Source organism: Lissotriton helveticus, chromosome 3_1 (assembly GCF_964261635.1).
Source record: "Lissotriton helveticus chromosome 3_1, aLisHel1.1, whole genome shotgun sequence".
NCBI lineage: Eukaryota > Metazoa > Chordata > Amphibia > Caudata > Salamandridae > Lissotriton > Lissotriton helveticus.
Window position 1 is genome coordinate 1,164,013,750 of NC_136061.1, and position 22,431 is coordinate 1,164,036,180.

Here is a 22,431-nt window from a genome sequence, read left to right on the forward strand (position 1 = left end):
AGACCCAAACCCAAGCCTACCCATTGATAGGTCACAGGTAGGGGTTACACTCAGCCCAAAGACAAATGTGCGAACAGGGAAAACCCAAATAGATCCCACAGATAGGCAGCTACACCACAAAAGGTTCAAGGAGATTGGCCCCAATAAAACATGTTTGGCCAAATGTGCAAATTCCCAAAATACCACAAAGTGAGATGCCACATGTAGTTAGGAACACTCAGCTAATCAGAACACAGCATACACACTACACGCAGTGATCACACACTCCCAATACCGACATCTGGACACTTACACACTGGCCCATATTATGTTATGTTATGTTATGTTAATTTTGATTTCTATAGCGCACGGCTACTCCATTGGAGTGTCCCGGCGCTTTTTATTGGCAGCTCATAAAAGAGAGAAACATAACACAGAAAAATCAGAACGTCCACAGACAAAAGAGGGAACAAACTAGAGGGTAAAAAGCCAGGTTTTGAGGCCCTTCCTAAAGGACAGCAGACTAGAGGTACAGCGTAAAGCCAAAGGCAGAGCGTTCCAGAGCTGTGGTGCCCTCAGTCTAAAAGAGCGACCCCCAATGCGGGCCCTCTTTACTCGGGGGACCACCGCAAGAAACAGGGATTCAGAACGCAGAGATCGGGCCGGGCGGTAAAAAACAAGCCTGCGGTGAAGATATTTTGCTCCCGAGCCAAAGAGCGCTTTATGAGCCAGAGTCAAAGCCTTAAAAACTATCCGTTTCCGGATAGGCAGCCAATGAAGCGACTGCAAAAGGCCGGATACTCTGGCTCTCCTGTGAAGGCCGAAAATGGCACGTGCGGCGGAATTCTGCACCACCTGCATATTAGGACTCCACAAAGTCGGGAGCCACCTGTACCCCCTTATCAGATGGTTACATTTATGTTTCATGACTAGGCCCAGATTTAGGTGCTCTACAAGAATGTGTAATCTGTTTATTGTACTTCAAGAACTGTATATGATGCCAGTCAAAACTTCTGTACATTGAGATAGCCTTTTGCAAAACATCTCTTGTCTTTTCCTTTTTTCAAGGTAAATTCATATCCAAGCAACATGACTGTCAGAAAGGTTAATTTTGGTTAGACAGAAAAATCCCAACTTTCTAAAAGTAACATATGAAAAATGTTCCGGAGGAATTATTTACACATCATTTCAATAGTTAGACTGGTCATAACAGTGATCCAATTATATCCCATCAATCAGTCGCTCATGTATTCAAAAACACAGGCGTATTGCTTTTCAGAAAATATACTATTCTTATAAATTTTTGTTATATGACTGCATCAATTTTTAAACATACATTTTGAACACACAGGTGGTGAAAAAACATTGTATATAGATTATATACACAGCAGTACATTAATATATCAACACTGGTGCAGCCACAAAATACCTAAAAAATGAATTGTATAATGAATTGTATGCATGTATTGCAGGGATATTAGGAAGGGCACCATCCTCTTAACAAAAAGAAAGATAAATCCACAGTTGCAGTAGTTAAATCCTGATCTTTTAACTTGGTCCAAAAGGCTTAAGTGTGATTAATGATGTTAAAGAGGATAATGTGTTGACGTTTTGGTCTCAGGTGGTCACAAAGTTCCACGAGACCATCAGCAGGACTCAGTGTTGGAAATGAATCAATCCAGCAGATTTGATTTGATTGATTTGATTTCAGATTTGTAAAGCGCGTAGCTACCCAAGGGCGTCCCAGCGCTGGCATTCGACCTACATGATCCAGAGGGTAGTTTTTATGAAAAGAGCCAGGTTTTCAGTAGCCTACGGAAGACCAGTAGATTGGTTTCCCTTCGGATGGGGAGCGGAAGGGTATTCCATAACTTTGGAGCATTATATGAGAAGAGACGTCCCCCTGAACGTGCTTTCCTTATTCTAGGGACACTGGCCAAGGAGAGGGTGTCTGATCTCAACTGTTTGTTGGATTTATGAGGTTTAATGAGAGGTCTTAGGATGGGGGGGCCTCTGCCATGAAGTATTTTGTGCGAGATGCAGAGGGTTTTGAAGGTAATCCTTTCCTGAATTGGGAGCCAGTGCAATGATTTGAGGGTGGGTTTGGCAGAGCATCTGGATTTTGTCCCGGTAAGGAGCCTAGCGGCGGCATTCTGGGCACATTGTAGTCTGTTGATGACCGATGTTGGGGCACCTAGGTACAGGGAGTTTCCGTAATCCAGTCTAGAGATAATTAGACCTTGCATTAGCAGTTAGCTGTACTGAAAGGGAATTAAAGGAAGGATTTTTCGAGCTATCTGTATGAGGCCAAAGCATGTGCCGGCGGTTTTTCTTGCTTGGACTTTAAAATTGAGGTCTTGATCCATCCAGATGCCAGAGGTCCCGGGCTCAGGGCTCGGTCTGGCGCGGACGGGCGCAGACGGGCTTGCCATAGGCACGCCTTTGCCGTGCTGTCGGCACACCCGCTGCGCTCGTCCGCTGCGCTTCCTGGTAGGTGTGGCCATTTATACTGGGGATTGGCGGGAGGGGCGAGCACTAGTCTGCCGACCCACTCCTCGTCAAAGATGGCGACCCCTCACCTGACAGGAGCCCAAACTCGGCTGCGGCAGTGAGGGAGAAGCGCAGGGCACGTAGGAACCTGTGCAGCCTAAATCGCGGCAGCAGGTAAAGTGCGAGTGCGAGTGCAATTATAACAATGATAAGTTTTTTAAGAGACAACTTTAAAAATTCAAGAGAGCTTCCCCGGCTTCCGCCTCAGGGAATCGGTGCAGGCGAATGACACGCGTGTGGGATAACGCGGCTTTTATACTGGGGATTGGCGGGAGGGGCGAGCACTAGTCTGCCGACCCACTCCTCGTCAAAGATGCCGACCCCTCACCTGACAGGAGCCCAAACTCGGCTGCGGCAGTGAGGGAGAAGCGCAGGGCACGTAGGAACCTGTGCAGCCTAAATCGCGGCAGCAGGTAAAGTGCGAGTGCGAGTGCAATTAAAACAATGATAACAGTTTTTTTAAAAGACAACTTTAAAAATTCAAGAGAGCTTCCCCGGTTTCCGCCTGAGGGAATCGGTGCAGGCGAATGACACTCGTGTGGGATAACGCGGCTTTTATACTGGGGATTGGCGGGAGGGGCGAGCACTAGTCTGCCGACCCACTCCTCGTCAAAGATGGCGACCCCTCCCCTGACAGGAGCCCAAACTCGGCTGCGGCAGTGAGGGAGAAGCGCAGGGCACGTAGGAACCAGTGCAGCCTAAATCGCGGCAGCAGGTAAAGTGCGAGTGCGAGTGCAATTATAACAATGATACGTTTTTTAAGAGACAACTTTAAAAATTCAAGAGAGCTTCCCCGGCTTCCGCCTCAGGGAATCGGTGCAGGCGAATGACACGCGTGTGGGATAACGCGGCTTTTATACTGGGGATTGGCGGGAGGGGCGAGCACTAGTCTGCCGACCCACTCCTCGTCAAAGATGCCGACCCCTCACCTGACAGGAGCCCAAACTCGGCTGCGGCAGTGAGGGAGAAGCGCAGGGCACGTAGGAACCTGTGCAGCCTAAATCGCGGCAGCAGGTAAAGTGCGAGTGCGAGTGCAATTAAAACAATGATAACAGTTTTTTTAAAAGACAACTTTAAAAATTCAAGAGAGCTTCCCCGGCTTCCGCCTCAGGGAATCGGTGCAGGCGAATGACACGCGTGTGGGATAACGCGGCTTTTATACTGGGGATTGGCGCGAGGGGCGAGCACTAGTCTGCCGACCCACTCCTCGTCAAAGATGGCGACCCCTCACCTGACAGGAGCCCAAACTCGGCTGCGGCAGTGAGGGAGAAGCGCAGGGCACGTAGGAACCTGTGCAGCCTAAATCGCGGCAGCAGGTAAAGTGCGAGTGCAATTAAAACTTCAAGAGAGCTTCCCCGGCTTCCGCCTCAGGGAATCGGTGCCTTCAAAGCATATATTGCCCACATAGTGCCAACATTCCTGAACAAATGGGTAAATAACAGCACAGCAACTTTGGACTGGGTCAGTCAATCAGTACTCCGTACAGGACCGTCCTGACCGTACCCAGGTCTGTAGGGAAGGTTGGGTTGCCCTGTGGTATTAAAAACGTTCTAAATGTGACATTTTCAGAATAGTAGCTTACAATCCGACTTCATCATTGAGGAATAATTTCAAGTACAATTCATTTGAGAGGAAGAAGCATTTCTCTATTTTTCACAAACTGAAGTTCTGACTAATTAAGTTTAATAAGGTAAACCACTCTTAGTTTATGGCAGAGACAGTCTTACAGCAGTAGAAAACGACTTTAGGAGTTTTTTCCTGCCAGGACATATAAACGTTAAGTACACATGTCCTACTTTTTAAACACCAATCTCCCTGCCCTATGAACCTTTAGGGCCTACCTTAGGAGTGACTAAAACATATTAAAAAGGAATGTTTATGCATGGTAAAAGGTTGATTTTGCCAGGTCGAAATTACAGTTTAAACTGCACTAGAGGCTGCAATGGGATGCATGAGACATTCTTTACAATGCTACTTTATTGGGTGGCCCAACGGGTGCTGCAGCCCACTAGTAGTATATAATTTATAGGCCCTGGGTACATGTAGTACTGATCACTAAGGACTCATAAGTAAATAAAATGTACCAATTAGGTGTTTGCCAATTTGAGCATGTTTATGGGAGAGAGCACAAGTTTTCCCCATTGGTTAGCAGAAGTAAAATACACAGAGTCCTATTAGCCAACAAAAACAAGTTCAGCAGAGGAAGGAAAAAATCTAGCATGGCCATGCAGAGAGTGCCAGGTCAAATACCTCCTCTCCTCCCTGGCCTGGCTGGCCATGGATGCAGTCTGTGGCAGAGGAGATGGCTTACACTCAGTTGGCTGTGTGGGTCAAGCAGCTCTTATTCAGTTGAGTCTTGCTCCTTGATTTTTTTCTTGTGCCCAGGCACAAGTCCAACATGCAAACATGATAACAGACCATAGGTGAGTTAGACATGGTCTGGCGACCTTCTCCTCAGCACTGTCCAGTGCAACTGCTGACTGTGGTTGCAAGGTAAGGAGCGTTTCACACTTCTAGGTATCAGTGGTAGTTTGACTCTGAAAGCACTGTCTCAACCTTCAGGAAGACCTCGCACTCTCTGATACCTCCATGGAACAGCACTCACTAAAGGCACACTCAGCTTTCCTGGACATCACCCATCATCGTGGGCGGTGCAGGTTCAGCCAAGTCAACACTGCCCATAGCATCTCAGCACATTCATTGTCCTCAGGCAGCATCTTCTTCATGCAGTGCACATCCAGTGCCCTATCCTCAGTGGTTAGTCAGATCCTTCCTTCAAGACAGGATCCAATGCAGCTTCTTCTCCTGCCAGGCTTCAAACATTCACAAGTTCTGTTCCTGAATCAAGCATGGGGAGTTGGCAGTGAATACACCAACCCTGAAGCATTAGAGTTTCTTAGTTCCCTCTGGTGAGTAAATGGTGGATTCTGGTAGAGAAATCTCAACAACCTGGCAGGAAGTCTCTGCTCAATCTTTATAGGAAAGTGGAAGACAATAGTTTTGTGTTCCAGGCTCAAGAGTGCTTCTGGGCAGTACTGCCCTTTTTCTCTTTCCACTCTACTGACGAAGCAAATGTCTTTGGCATGAAGTGTCAGCAAGAAGGCAGGGTGGCACAAGCTCCATATGTGCATCCTATATGCACAAAACAATAAACACATACAAAATACATGTCCCACATGGATGTGTAAAGTACTCAGTTGCAGAGGAATAGTAGACAACTTTAAAAGTAGACTGTTAGCACAGGCCTGTTTTGTCATGATAAACTATAGCTACTACCACTACCAATCGTCTATAGGTCTGCAAGCTGATGGTTATCACGCTCAGTATAGAAGGGGCACTAGATTGGAGAGCCCCACTCTGGCTCTCAATCTAAAAAAAAAAACCTACATTCTTGATGATCATGTGTGGTGTTGAAATAGCAGTAGCTTGCTATGGTGAATTTAAGGTTGGAGTGCATGTGCTTCAGAGCCACCCAATGGACATTTTGCTGTTCCAACAATGCCCCAGTGACTGGAGCATCTTTAGCTGGTCAGGTTTGTTGAATGCATGTTTAGATCTGAGAATGTAAGGCATTTGTTTAATCATAATGGATTTTGTAAGTACTGTAATGCAAACACAAAATAATTGATAGGCTCTCGTCACACCTAAACAAAATTATGCTTGAGCTGTATTAAAGATGTTGGATTATTATGAGCATTCTTTAATTCCAGACAAAGTAAGTTTCTCTGAAACCATACCCAGATTTGTAAATGGTTGTGACAATAATGTCGAACAGTTACTCGGTCTAATCTGAGGTGCAATGGTTGACAAAAGAACAATGTTTTGCAATGCTACCCTGGGCGAGTTCCAGTGGTTATACTATTTGCAAGTATCCCTTTCATCATCGTTTGAGGTAATGCCCAGCATGGCCAATGGTATGCCCAGCCATGGGTCCAGTGCTGACTGTGCCACAGGATTCAAAACTGCACTGGACCGAAGATGCCCAACGAGGCCGAAACCAATCTTCGTTTCCTTGTGTTCATGATCAACGAGAACCTGGCTTGGCAGTTCATGCTTAACTGCTTCTATTGGAGAATGGCTGGGCCTGATGTAAATTTGATGGAGTCTAATCTGAGGTGGCATTTTGGGCAAAAGAATGGTGGCTTGAAATGCTACCTGAGTGATTACTAGTGGTTGGACTATCAGCAAGCATTCCTCCCATCACCTTTTGTGTTTTTAAGCGTGGTTCTTCCCAAGTTTTGAGAGGCCAATGTATGAGATATGATATTGTAAATTGGATCCTAAATCTCAGCAGAATTACTTTGAGCCACAATAATTCCACTTGGCCCGTTAGTCTGCCAAACTGTAAAAACGGATAAAATGCTGTTACCATGTAACCTCATTAGGAGGCGAGCCATGTTTTATGCATCCTCAAGGCACTAAGTTCCAGAAACCACAGGAGTATATTTAGGTCTGGGTTTTGGCAGCACAGCTGTGAAACAGATCTATTGCTAACAGCATACAGGGAGTAGATTTTTGATCTGCCACTCCATTCACTGTCGTTCTTTGATAAGCCTGGTTCAGCCTTTGGCTTGAGCCTTTGTCAATCATGTGTTGGCTCAGTCCACTGGAGACTTTATCTCTGACTGAATACCATTGACTGTTTGGCTGTATCCTTTCCCCTCCACTCAGGTGTTTGCACCGACCTGCTAGAGGGACTTATTTACAGCTATTGCACTCTGTTTTCCGCTTCTGCGGGCTCCCTTCTGTGACTGTCACTTCAATGTGCTAATGCTCCCTGTGTTAACACATTAAACCCATACATGTTGACTTTGCCAATACTTAACCACATTTAGTACCCTGGCAATTATCACAGTAAGCTTAGTAAAAGGTCTGCATAAAATGATACTGAGATATAAAGTATGCTACCGCAGAAGGTATAGTGCCTTTATTAAACCAACAGTCACCTGATCGTTTAACACATGCTTTTCCCGTCTTTAGATTCTGCAGATACTGGTTTGGGGAGACACTAGAGTACAGTAATCAGCATTTTGATAGTTTCAGCTCGAATGTAGCCAGGTTCATACTTTTTATTCAGGCGCAATCTAGGGTGGTCTTTTCATGCATTTTTCAAACTTCGGCTTGGGGGTATATTTACTAAGATTTTACACAAAATCTTTTCTCAAATGTACTTTCCAGTGCTAAACTTGCTTACCGTTTGAAATAACGTGAAAGTGACTCAAAGCAGCACACAGAGCTGCTTTCTATTAGTTAGCGCCACGGGGCGTACCTTAGGTGGTGCATGGGCAGTCCCGTGCAACCACCAAAGGTTTCTGATGCTAAACCTAATTTACTAAACTATGTAGACGAGTTGGCATCAGAAAACTGCGCCCTTTTAAAGTAGGCACAAGGAAGGGGTAATGCTTTCATTTCTCCTTCCTTTTCTGACTTTGAACATGTGCTGCACTGTACAGCACACATACAAAGGCATGGTATTTTGTACTGTAAGGGTACCCCTTCCAGTACAAAACCTATGCTAAACTCACAGAGGCACCCTTGCACCATGGCGCAACGGTGTCTCTGTGGCGCAAGGCAGCTGATTTCAACCCCGCGCTCGGGAGATGGGAGGAGAGAGTCAAATTTTAATGTATTTGACGCTCTCCTGCTCTCTCCTTCTCATACAGCACAGCATTTACGGCTAATACACTGCGCTGCGTGAGAACTTAGTAAACATGGCCATAGTGAGTAAGGCATTATTTTGTCACAGTATTGCATAATAGGTCTACATGGTAGAACGTTAAAGGGACGTACGTGGTCTTTTGTGAAACTGGATGTGAGATATCAGCAAGTTTCTTAGGATACAAGCTTGCTCCCTTTTGAAATAATTTTTTATTAAAAATCTGAAAAATTTGAATTAAAAACCTGTATTCCCCCAGGCATGTAGTGAACACTGTTATCAGGGGTGTGGCCTTTCCAACAGGTCTGACGGATGTATTCCTCTCTGACTCTGCCATATAGGCCTGGCAATCTTGGGCTGGAAAATTGGAAAAATGTTCCTCGATGGGAGAAAACTTCCAGGAGATATAGGAAATTATCTTTCCGTTTTGTGAGAACAGATCCCACTTTCGGGACTGACCTGTAAGAATACATAAATATTAACCAAGCCTCCATGCCACTATGACAATGGGAACAGTTAGCACTGTTTTTAGGTCTCTCACTAGAAGAAAGCCTCTTGTTGACCATACCAAAAGCCTACAATAGGCTTAGAGCCCATCAATTACTTACTATTGATTGGCTTTATTGTTACTCAATTTCTTATTTCTTATTCGATTGATCACTTTAGTCTTTTTGCATTTGTCCCTAACCAGGAGCATAACCTCGTTACCATCTTTTGATTACTCATGTGTATCGTTTCATTGCTTACACTTAGGGGGCTGATCATTTTATTTCACTTTCAGCACCCTATGATAGTGCATGGGTGTTCTTTCTCTCTCTCTCTCTTAAGTGCAGCTTCCCTCCAAAAAACCTACTTTGCCAAACCATGTGCTCCCTGTTGCTCCCTCATCCCTCCTACCAAGCTCGTCCACTACTTTCCCAACCCCTCCCTTGCTTTTTTAATATTATTTTGGGCCTTTTGCTACCCAGCCTCAAGCGCAGCCATAGCTCCCTTGGCCTTACCCACTTCCAGTGGCTTTCCCCCACATGGTCCTCCCTCGCTCCTGAATCCCTCATGGTTCATTACATTTTTTATAATTCATTTTATTTTAAAAGATTTTTATGGCATGATAGCTGCCATTTGCTGCTAGGCCGCTCTCTAGTACAACAAAGCCAATTTGCACTATTAAAATGACTTATTTTGTATTTATTGATCAACATGGTATCAGCCATCTTGGTTTGTTAAATATACAATGCGCTCACATTATTCACTAAGCCTGCGTCTATATCATCATGCAGGCACGCGCCTAGGGAATGACATGGCCGAATCATCACACCTTTTTTTCATCTGATGCTATACGGCATCGATAAAAAGCCTGTGGCTCCTACGGATGTTGCACAGCATCAGCAAAAACATTGATAAAACCAATAGGTCACAAACTACTAACTACTAAGACCTACTAACTTAATTAATTACTCAGTTTCTTTCCACAAAGTGGCTGCTACATGGATGGCTGGAGCCACTCACCCAGCAGCCAGTACTAGATTTTGAGTGATGGCTAGGGCTGGGGATGCCACCGCAGCTGTTTGGCAGCCAGTACACCAAACTCTAGATAAGCCCTTCTTCTTGTACATCCTTTATAATTACAGCCAGTATAAATCTGAAGAACTTTGTGTCGTCTCCCACTATAAGTTCACTATATTAAATGTATTAATTGATAAATAGCTCAATTATCTAAGAGATACAACTTGGAATTAAATTAAGCTAATCTTTTACAAAAAACAATAAATTATTGACTTTAACTTTGTAAACATGTGTAAAAGCTCCTAACAGACGCTGTTAAGGTTGCTCCTCTTTCTTACCATTTTAAATAACTACTATGAAACTTTCATTCAAAGAATCAAGATCAGAAACCATGTACACTTACCATTACATTCCTGAACAACTACAAATTCGAAGTTCTTGGGTATTTCCACGCCAATATTGGACCTATGAATACATATTTGGAGAAAACAAAACATCTATTGAGTGAAATTGCAAGAATCAAAAACCTGGTAACCTCTGTCATTGACAGCACCTGGAAATCGTAAAAACTGTGAAGAACTTCATGATATGACCAACTTCAGTGCCATTATGAAGTTTAAGATTAATTTTCAGCACCTTATTGAGAGGACCTGATGACTACCAATTAAATATAAGAAGAAATCTTTAAACATCACCTGTGAGAATTCATATTTTACAAGATTTCTCAAAAGTCCTGCAATTAAATCTTTGTTTTAAAAATCTATCTCATTCATAGATTTTTCGGTCATACTCCACGTCATGAATAACCCGTTTGACTAATCTATGTTTCACAGGGTTGGATTGGGATTTAAAATCGGCTCAGGCACGCTTAGAAAAAGTGGCCCATATTTGCATATTTATTTTCCGTAAAACACTGCTTCTGTGAGGTTTTATAAAAAGAAGGGGGGGGATTCTCCGACAGAGACATGTTTTCTTAATTTTACTTAGATAAAAAAGAAATGCACGGATTAGTTCACACTGGTGAAACACACCTGAAAACAAGTGAGGTCACTTCTGCTCAGGCCCTCTTCCCCCGCTCAATCTGCGTACCTTAATGAGCCGGACCAGCAAGAGAAAGGGAGTGACACCTCTGCCCATTGATAAAAGTGAGGTAATGGATGCCCATCTGCCGCCAGAAAGGCCCCTCAGGCACCTACTGGGCTGCTGGCGGCATCCGAACAACACAGACGCCGCCCAAATTGGCCTCAGAGGCTGCCCAAAAAAGCAGCCCACAGCTGGAACTTGGATACCGGCCCCTTGGCCATTACCCCAGTGCCCGCCTTGCCAATCCAACCCTGGTGTTTCAAGAACAACGCTCTTCCTCAGGGCTTACAAAGTAGCGTTAATTGGTACACGTCCGGGTGAGTAATGTCTCCTAATATTTAGTGATTCATGTCTCCACACAAGAAGCCTTCTTGCCTGATGAATTTGGTATTTAACTGTTAAAAACATCTTGAAACTCAATGATGAGAATATTTGTATTAGCCACGCAGTATTATGTTGGAATTGTAGCGTACCCACAATTATGAATCAAAAATAAATGTTGGTGTGTGACTTGTAGGATGGTGAATTAAATGTAGGATTGACTGACTACACCAATGGTGCACACCAATTTTACGATGGACCTGCTAAAAGCGGCATCGGTGGCAACCAATACATAAAAGTTGACTATTTAATCCAGACAAATGTATAGGATGTAATTGAGTTATTGCCATGGTATATATAAGAATTCTTAACTCTGAATGTTGAGACTGATTGAACTGTTAGATACACACACTTGTGGCTGACTAACAGCGTTTTGTGCCATCCCGAGGGTGTCCACTAGCTCCTCATTTCCCAGATAAGTTGTTTCTTGATGTTTTCTTCTTTCTTTTTTCTGTATACAACTTTCTTAATTTCTTCCTCGTAATTTCATTTTCTACTCTCTTTTCTGGAGATTTCTCAGTCAGTTAACTATGAACTTGGCTACATCTTAATGTACAGTTTGATTCATTTACTCATATGTCTTTTTTTCCCTGCGGATTCTTTTTATTTAGGTTTTACTGTGATGAGTTATGGACCAGTCATTGTACCTCAGGTATCGCTTTTCTGTTATTCGTGGCAATGATTGCTACTGTAAACTTCTAAATGTTCAGATTGTAGATTTTGTATAAAGAAGTTCATAAAACCCAATAAAGAAATGTTAAAAAAGTGTGCTTAGTGTGTGAAGAAGTAACTAATCGCACCTAACTTGGAACAAACCCAAATATCCTCCTACTTTATAACTTTATGTAGTAATTCACAGGATGGACTTTGTTCACAAAACAAGTATTGAAAAGATATATGTCTTTCATGGATATGTGATTTAAAGGAAAGCATGGAAGGAAAGCAACATTGTTTAGCAATAAAGACAGCTTCTCTTTAATGTGCTCTACCCAAGTAATAGGCACGACCTGCAAGTTAGACCCAGTGACAAGGATGTGGCCTTTAATGACAAATATAGACTGGGGCAGTGGGGCTATACAAGACTACTAGAAAACTTCACTCTGTAATTTTAGAATGGTCTAAATTAAAAAGGGAGAAAAAAAACACAAGCATTGGAATGTTGTAGCAGATACACTATGCCAAAATCTCATCCATGGAACTCACACAATATTACCAAATTATGTACAATGTCCAGATTACTATCTCTTTTGTAATGTCTAAACTCGATTACACCAGTAGCCTCTACCACAAATCATCTTTAACAACTATGAAAAGACTACAACTGATTCAGAACTCTGCTGCCAGAATACTCCTATATGTAAAGCCACATGCCCTCATCTCCCCTGTTTTGAAGACTCTACATTGGTTACCCGTTGCCAGAAGATCCACATTCAAGCTGATTTGTATCCCCACAAAGCGATACATGAACCAGGGCTGCTCTGCATCAGGAATAAAATCACCAAATACATTCAACGAAGGAACCTCTGCACTAGATTGGCACCTTGCCTCAAAATCCCACCTTGCAAGAAAAAACCCATAAGTGGCACATCCTTCTCTGTTCAAGCAGCCAAACTATGGAACTCTTTACACCCAAACATAAGATCTACGGATAACTATCTAATCTTCAGAAGACTACTCAGGAGTTGGCTCTTCCCCACATAACTACCATACTCAAACATAAATTCAGAGCATGTTCCTGTGAATATAAACATTTATTTGGATTATATGTATGTATCTAGATATGTGCATTCCTTTATATAATGTGTATAATAAACATGTTTATGAATGTATAGATATTCATTAGGTCTGCTTAACAAATGTACACATTACCTATGGTTATATTATTCTATGTTTATCTTGTATATAGGTCGCTGCAAAAAGAAGTACTTTTTTACCTACACTATTGAATTATTAAAAGGAAAAAAACAATTATAAAAACAAATAAATTAGCTTAAAGTACAGCAACACTTGACAGTCTAATCATATTAAATACAACTTAAATCTAGATATGTTACCTTCCTTATACATTTACACCTTTCATGTACTTATGTATCTTTGTATTTATCACTCTACTCCTATTCAGCATCTCTAATGCACTAACCTGTATCTCACCCTATGCCTCTTTTAATACATCCTCTACCTCCACTTTGACTCGTCTCAAACCCCTTTCTACTATTATGATCCCCAAAATAGCCCTTTCTAGACTCTTCCCTTCCCTACTGCTCCTTTCATCATCTTGATCCTCTTTTACTATTCAGATCTCCCAAATAATCCATTCTAAACCCTTCTCTCATGTATCCCTTCTAGAATCATCCGATACCTCATCTTGCTTCCTAATCCACTTCTAGAGACTCTCTCCCCTCCATCTCTCCTTTACTCATCCCAAACCTCCTCCTGCTGCTATGATCTCCAAATAAACACTTTCTAGACCCTTCCCATCTTCTATTCTTCCACTATCCTTTTCAATCCAACTAACAGACTGGCATGTCCACCGTTCAAATTAATTTCTATTTCCCTAAACAATTTCACCACTAATCCTTTTTGGGTTCCGGAGTACTATACTACTCGCCAAAAAGAGCAACAATGCCTCATCAGAGGTAGTAACAATATATATAAATGCAATTACAATTACAAAATCGGTCCTTTCACTAGTCTATGTCTAACCATTTATGCTAATATTTAAGTGGTGGTTATAGATGCCTCTGAGCAAAAAACTGTCAAAATAAACAAAAGTGACAATTATCCTAACACTAGAAGTATTGTTTAACAGAGCTCAGAATGGTTACCTTTCAAAAAGGTGCTGCTCCTCAGCAGTGAGGTAAGAGCTGTGTAAGTCTACCGACCTCATGTCATTCAAGGAGCCACAGGGCAGGTTTGGAGGTTTGATGCAGTAGAAGGCCTCTTCGTCTCGTTCATCGATGTACTCACACACCTCACTGTCAGTCTTGAGCTTAAATCCACATTCAGTGATGGCTTCAGTATTCGTATTTGCATTTTGAAAACGACCCTGGTAGGCAAGGACCCCTAGACTTGAATGCCTTGACCGCCACAGAGCAGCAACACCCTCACTGGGATGAAACAGGTGAGTGGAAACCTTTACATTGCCCTCCCAGAATAGGGTAAAATGGATATGGTAGGTACCATTGTGAAAATCTTCAATTCTTCCACTGGCGCCAGCATTGAGTTCAGGTGAAAATATTCTTGGCCTGAGGAAGTCTCCTCCATAGGTCTTCCTGTTTCCCAAGTGGTCGAACATGTCATACTGAACCGTCAGAACCTCGCCTACGCAATACTGGTCTTTGTGGTTAACTATGGTGCCTTTGCTGTTTTTGCCACTGGTAGAAGTTTTCCAATTGCTGCCGACTGTGGCGTTGGGTAGGGACTGCTCAATTTTCTGGAAGATTTCATTGATTTTTAACTGAAGTTCAGAGGGTGGCTTTTGGCCAGCAGCATGGGTGGTTTGTTCAACATGACTTCGGCAAAAGTGAAGCTTTTCACTAAGGTTGGAAAACTGAAATGGATAAAAAAGTGGTGAGTTGGCAGCCTTACTATATGACTATTATTTTTTTAACTTTATTAATTTGCATACATGTGTGTCAACACATATCTAGTGCATTCATAGAGCCCCTGGCACTTCAAGGAAATTTCTGTCTTTAAACATCCTAATTTGTATGAACACTTCAATACGTTCCCCAACTTTACTCGCTCCTCCATCCCTGCTCGTCCCCCTAATTCTGCCATTGACTGCATGTGCCAAAGATTAAAATGGTCAAATAAGAGTTAGTTCTATTACGAGAACCTCCATGTAAGACAAAATTTGGGTCTGAAAAAATAGTAATTCCTCGATAGGAAATATCTCTCTGTCAAAATGAAAAGCACAGTTTTGTCTTGAACATAATCTTTATCCGAGAGAGAGAGAGAGAGAGAGAGAGAGAGAGAGAGAGAGAGAGAGCGAGAGAGACAATTCAGTTATCTAACTAGAACAATTTTTATCGCCCATTAACGGTGGCAAGCTTCAAATACAGACTGAAAAACAATCAATAGCAATGGTTCAAGAGGTGGTGTATGATTGGTGTGTTATGGGATACTCTTATGTAGTGTTTATTTTGTTATGCCAACCATGCTTCTCAGAAGTATATAATTTCATCACTCTACAGAGGTATTGTGAAGACCCTGTAGGCCTTTGCAAAGGGGACCCTCCAAAACTAGGAACTATTAAGTTGAGCTGCCTGCTATATGTGGACGATGCCATTTAGTTAGACCTAACTCCAATTGGACTCCAAAGGCGACTTATCGAGTTAGCAAGTTATTCAGATGATTACTTCTTAAAAATAAATATTACAAAAAGTAAAATGATGGTCCTTAGATATCGGGGATACTGAGTCAGGAAAAATAAGCACTGGTTCTTGGGGAATGGTAAACTTGCCGTGGTGAAGTGTTACCTATACCTTGGCAGAATTTTCACAGGTAAGTGCTCCAGTAGTGATCACATTGACCAATGCGGCGGTAAGGCAATCTCTCAGGTTTCCGCAATTAGTAGACTTTATAAGCATTGCGAGAAAAGACACTTTGCACATGTTTTATCAGTTTATAAAAATAAAATTCCCCCATCGTTGAGTTATGCCTGCAAAATATTAGACGAACAGCAGTGGGATCATTTTGAGAATGTAGAGGGGAGTATTTTGCACCAAATGTTTAATCTGAATCACGCAGCACCCATAGCAGCGATTCGGCTCAAATTCGGGCTACTTTCCACTTATGTGTTCTCTATGGCTGCGTGCTTAAGACAGAGCAATGCACTATTGAACAGTGTTGAGAACCATTTACGGGTAGCAATGCGTGAGGAATTTGTTTATATCCTGAAGGGAAAAAGTGCTCTCTTTAGGAATAATCAGAAAGCAGCAAATTTGTTTGATTTTGAGAATAACTGTATGGGCGTTCTTCCTAAACAAGTTTTGAGAACTAGAATTTATAAACTATTTACGACATATCTCATAAAAGAGATAAGGCACTGTGCGCTGAGCATTCCAATAATGACTTTATAGTGCGGAGTAGTATTTATAAAAAGCCACAACCCTATGTGATATGGAATCTCCCTCATGGAGTACACAAAACAATCTTGTTGCTTTGGCTGAATTTACTCCCCTTAACAATTTTAACAGGAGCATGGGAGAGTCTCCCTAGGCAGGAAAGACTGTCACCTATGTGGTACCTGTGCGCAGGACTTAAATCACGTCCTATTTGTCTGTTCCCTACTACTACCTTCACAACATAGATAACTAAGATCTTTTTTCCTAAAGTATAATATTGCCACAGCTGAGCAGGCCCGAAATTGTTTCCCCCCCCACTCCTCTCTGTAGCAGTCTGTTTTATAAAATATATAAACAATTTTAAAATATATTAGAAGGAACAGGTTGCCCCCTTAGCCGCAGTAGGAGGCATAGGTTTCCTTCAGAGAAAAATGTAATGAATTTTTATAAGTAGTATTTTTGGGTTGTTTGTATTAGGAGGTTGTAACTGTTAAAGAGTTATTGGTATGATATGTTTTAAATGTATTACGTTATGGTCACATTTTAAATGTTTTTTTGAAATTGGTACTATAGTTGTGCGCTTGCACTTTTATCTCCTTGCATGCTGCTACGATAACTGTCATGTACAATTGACCATCAGCCAAGACTATCAGATTTTGGTGTCTGTTATTATGTTCGAGCACTTGCACTTTTTGTTACCCTTTATGCTGCTAGTTACTGCGTACTAAACAGTGTACCTTAGAATCTTTGAATCCCTTTGTACTTCAATCCTTAATGCTTGTTGAATCAATTGTATTATTACAAATATATTATTATTAGCATCCTCGCACACACACAAAGTCTTCGAATGAACTAATGGTATACCTTGCCTTGTCCAGCCCTTGCTCGCTTTGTATTTGAAAAGACTCTAATATTGTTCTCATGCTTATATTGCACCTCTCTGCAATTAACACGCAATTATGAATTTTGTATCATTTTATAAAAACTGAATTTTTGATGCTTTGTAATTTTATTAGCTTGTTTTTTAAGTTTTGATTGATTTGATAAATTGGATATGTGTTATTATGTGGAACTCTTCGAAGCTCCAAATCATAATAATATAAAAATGTAATTGTATTGTGAAGACCCTATCTGGTGTACTAGTGTCCAGAGTCAAACTGGGGAAAACAATAGGCCTGGGCACCAAAATAATAGTGACCCCCCATTAGTGAAGCAGACACCTAAAATAAATTGTAATATCAGTGACAGCAACAGTAAAAACCGGCAAACACGCTGGTCTGTCAAATCAGCTCACTTGATTGCACTAATTGCCAGTCCGACCCTGCCAGTGCCCATTGAAACAGAGAGGACAATAGAGCAATATTCAAGTACCCACGAACATGGTACTTTCCTAAATGCATAAAGGTTCCATACCTCTTTTACATTCCGGTGCCAGAAAAAAGCCAGCATAAATACAATAGTGATCGCCAGCAACCCGTGTAATGTATTTCTCGTGGCTGAAGCCATGTTCAATTACCTGCAGAGTAAAGCGAGCAATGTTAGTGGTCAATTTCAGAAACATGATTTGTCAATGACAATGCAGAAATTAGCCAATGGTTAGCCTGATGTCTACCTTGGAAGCGATCTGGAACTTTTTTTCTAAAGATTCTCCACATGGCATAAAATTCAGTTTTTAGGGTAGAAACAGAAAGCGTCACTCACATTTCCATTTTGTTGAAATTGAAGTTCTAGATAGTGTTTTAGAACTAGTGTGCCTTCTGTGTTGAGCAATAATCACCCGTATCAATGGGTTCACTGCCCAAAACACATTGTCTATGATGTCCATCTCTTGTAAAAACTCGAGCATTACTCTTCAGAGGTTGGAGCATTGAGAAGAGCTCGGATATTTTTGATCCGCACCCACTGGAGTTGAACGTAAGTCCCCTTGAACATTTGTGTGAAACCCGCATATTAGTGTGAGCTTTGCTCACGGTTAGTGAGTCCTTTCTTTATTGCACTATTTATAGCCAGCTGGCCTCAATGTGGCATTCTGGGACATGTAGTGCGTTACATTTAACAATACACTATTTACAGAAATTAAAGTTACTGTTATTGTTATTTTCAATCGAGGAAATGTTGTCCTTAGAAGCATACTTCTATTACCTCAAGATATAGTATCCTGCGACATTATAATTTCATCAATCCAATACACATCATTCATTTTTATGATATTATTGGCAAAATGAATTGAGTTTCCGAGTTTAGTACTCGGCATTTACTTTACTTTTTAAGACACTTATTATACTGAGTTTTTTGACTAGATATAGTATCCTGTAGTCTTTTACCGAACAGTGGTGTCTTGGCATTTTGGAGATAATTACTGTAAAGTTCTTTGTTTTTTATTTAACGTTCATTCCCAATGTGTATAAAGCTCTTTGTTCAGGGTCTTTGTTTAAAGTCTGACAATATAACGTGATTCTATCTGACATAGTTTTTTTATTCCCACCACGTTCATCCACCATGATTGCCTTGATGCCATAATAGCACATTGCTCTCCAGTCTCCTTTTTGGCATAATATCATATGTTTGACAGTAGCATATGAAAGATCTTTGTTTTTAACTGCTCTTATGTGCTCCAGAACGCGTTTCCGCAAGGTGCAGATCATGCTGTCGATTTTGCTGCCGCAATTGCATTCAAAGATATATATCACATATTGTGAGGTGCACGGGATTTGTTTGGTTTAGGATAATCATGTTTCCATTAGGTTCCACAATTATTTTTTTGTTTTTGCCAATCTAACATGCCTTCCATGAATTGCATTTTGTAAAGCCATTTTATTGTTCCATTAGCCAGTTGGTGTCTAATCGCTGTTTGAAATGGCTTTTTACTAGCATGTCCTTTAGAGATTTTGTTTTTCTGTAGGTCACAGTTGGTTTTGGTCCAATAAGTTGTCCTATGTCAGGATCTTTTTTAATTAAATGCCAATATTTTTTGATCTTTCCCATGATCTTTCCACTTTCTTTACTATATGTAGTTATGAAGCGTGGCACTTGTTGTTCTTCACAATTTTCTGTTATTTTCTTTGGTATCAATGAGTCCTCTCACGATTTTTGATCAAATTTTCTCTTGTTTTTTTAATTGTTGATTCTTTGTATCCTCTTACTTTTAATCTTTCCATGGTTTCTTTGATTTTTTCTTCAGCATCCTCTGGTTTGGAACAGTTCTGCTTCATTCACATGGATTCTCCACATGGTATATTGTCAATGATTTTGGGTGGAAGCTTGTCCCATGTAATATGCTGTTGGTAGCTGTTTCTTTTCTGTAGAGTGTATCTCATCATCCTTTATATATATTAGGGTGTCAAGAAAGGCAATCTTCGTTCTGTTTGTATTGCATGTAAAAAAACAGACCAATTTGGTTGCTATTCAGTTTTTGAAAATATCTTTGAAAATCTTGTTCTGTCCCGTTCCATATTAGAAATAAGTCGTCTATGAAACAGACCCATAGTATTATTTTGTCTAGGTCCTCTTGATTCTTCACATCCCATGCCACCAATTTCTCCCACCACCCCATTGTCATCTTGGCATAGTTTGGAGAGAAAAAAATGCCCATGACAGTACCACAGTGTTGTTTGAAAAGTTCTTTATTGAAGTAAAAGATATTGTTGGTGAGACACGGTTCGATCTTGGTGAGTAGCATTTAGGTATGTTTCATCTCTGATATTTCCTAAATGCATAAAGGTTCCATACCTCTTTTACATTCCGGTGCCCGAAAAAAAGCCAGCATAAATACAATAGTGATCACCAGCAACCCGTGTAATGTATTTCTCGTGGCTGAAGCCATGTTCAATTACCTGCAGAGTAAAGCGAGCAATATTAGTAGTCAATTTCAGAAACATGATTTGTCAATGACAATGCAGGAATTAGCCAATGGTTAGCCTGATGTCTACCTTGGAAGCGATCTGGAACTTTTTTTCTGAAGATTCTTCGCATGGCATAAAATTCAGTTTTTAGGGTAGAAACAGAAAGCGTCACTCACATTTCCATTTTGTTGAAATTGAAGTTCTAGATAGTGTTTTAGAACTAGTGTGCCTTCTGTGTTGAGCAATAATCACCCGTATCAATGGGTTCACTGCCCAAAACACATTGTCTATGATGTCCATCTCTTGTAAAAACTCGAGCATTACTCTTCAGAGGTTGGAGCATTGAGAAGCGCTCGGATATTTTTGATCCGCACCCACTGGACTTTGAACATAAGTCCCCTTGAACATTTGTGTGAAACCCGCATATTAGTGTCAGCTTTGCTCACGGTTAGTGAGTCCTTTCTTTATTGCACTATTTATACCCAGCTGGCCTCAATGTGGAATTCTGGGACATGTAGTGTGTTACATTTAACAATACACTATTTACAGAAAGGAAAGTTACTGTTATTGTTATTTTCAATCGAGGAAATGTTGTCCTTAGAAGCATACTTCTATTACCTCAAGATATAGTATCCTGCGACATTATAATTTCATCAATCCAATACACATCATTCATTTTTATGATATTATTGGCAAAATGAATTGAGTTTCCGAGTTTAGTACTTGGCGTTTACTTTACTTTTTAAGACACTTATTATACTGAGTTTTTTGACTGGATATAGTATCCTGTAGTCTTTTACAGAACAGTGGTGTCTTGGCATTTTGGAGATAATTACTGTAAAGTTCTTTGTTTTTTATTTAACGTTCATTCCCAATGTGTATAAAGCTCTTTGTTTAAAGTCTGACAATATAACGTGATTCTATCTGACATAGTTTTTTTATTCCCACCACGTTCATCCACCATGATTGCCTTTATGCCATAATAGCACATTGCTCTCCAGTCTCCTTTCTGGCATAATATCATATGTTTGGCAGTAGCATATGAAAGATCTTTGTTTTTAACTGCTCTGATGTGCTCCAGAACGCGTTTCCGCAAGGTGCAGATCATGCTGTCGATTTTGCTGCCACAATTGCATTCAAAGATATATATCACATATTGTGAGGTGCACGTGATTTGTTTGGTTTAGGATAATCGTGTTTCCATTAGGTTCCACAATTATTTTTTTGTTTTTGCCAATCTAACATGCCTTCCATGAATTGCATTTTGTAAAGCCATTTTATTGTTCCATTAGCCAGTTGGTGTCTAATCGCTGTTTGAAATGGCTTTTTACTAGCATGTCCTTTAGAGATTTTGTTTTTCTGTAGGTCACAGTTGGTTTTGGTCCAATTAGTTGTCCTATATCAGGATCTTTTTTAATTAAATGCCAATATTTTTTGATCTTTCCCATGATCTTTCCACTTTCTTTACTATATGTAGTTATGAAGCGTGGCACTTGTTGTTCTTCACAATTTTCTGTTATTTTCTTTGGTATCAATGAGTCCTCTCACGATTTTTGATCAAATTTTCTCTTGTTTTTTTAATTGTTGATTCTTTGTATCCTCTTACTTTTAATCTTTCCATGGTTTCTTTGATTTTTTCTTCAGCATCCTCTGGTTTGGAACAGTTCTGCGTCATTCACATGGATTCTCCACATGGTATATTGTCAATTAATGATTTTGGGTGGAAGCTTGTCCCATGTAATATGCTGTTGGTAGCTGTTTCTTTTCTGTAGAGTGTATCTCGTCATCCTTTATATATATTAGGGTGTCAAGAAAGGCAATCTTCGTTCTGTTTGTATTGCATGTAAAAAACAGACCAATTTGATTGCTATTCAGTTTTGGAAAATATCTTTGAAAATCTTGTTCTGTCCCGTTCCATATTAGAAATAAGTCGTCTATGAAACAGACCCATAGTATTATTTTGTCTAGGTCCTCTTGATTCTTCACATCCATGCCACCAATTTCTCCCACCACCCCATTGTAATCTTGGCATAGTTTGGAGAGAAAGAAATGCCCATGGCAGTACCACAGTGTTGTTTGAAAAGTTCTTTATTGAAGTAAAATATATTGTTGGTGAGACACAGTTCGATCATGGTGAGTAGCATTTAGGTATGTTTCATCTCTGATATTTTTCTTTGTCATAGAAAATATCTGCTTGCATTTATGCTTATCTCATGTCGGATAGACGTGTATAGCGATACCCCATCTATTGTTTTCGACAGGAGTTGACTGTTCCTCATGATGCCTGTGAGTATCCTTAAAAAGTCGCCCGTATATCTGGTGTAAGAGCTCATGCTCTGCGCAATTGGCGCCAAAAATTGGTCTACAT

General features: G+C 40.9%; 1 protein-coding gene across 1 annotated transcript in view; it reads right to left on the bottom strand.

Annotated features, from left to right (window-relative positions):
- LOC144823338 (NXPE family member 4-like) overlaps positions 1-22,431 on the bottom strand; it is a 328,593-nt gene that overhangs the window by 73,709 nt on the left and 232,453 nt on the right. The window contains exons 2-4 of the mRNA XM_078681787.1: positions 17,635-17,737; positions 13,978-14,702; positions 10,092-10,153 (exon numbers count right to left, since the gene is read on the bottom strand). Of these exons, the coding sequence (XP_078537913.1) occupies positions 10,092-10,153; positions 13,978-14,702; positions 17,635-17,727 (880 nt within the window). The 5' untranslated portion in view covers positions 17,728-17,737. The remainder of the gene's footprint in view (positions 1-10,091; positions 10,154-13,977; positions 14,703-17,634; positions 17,738-22,431) is intronic.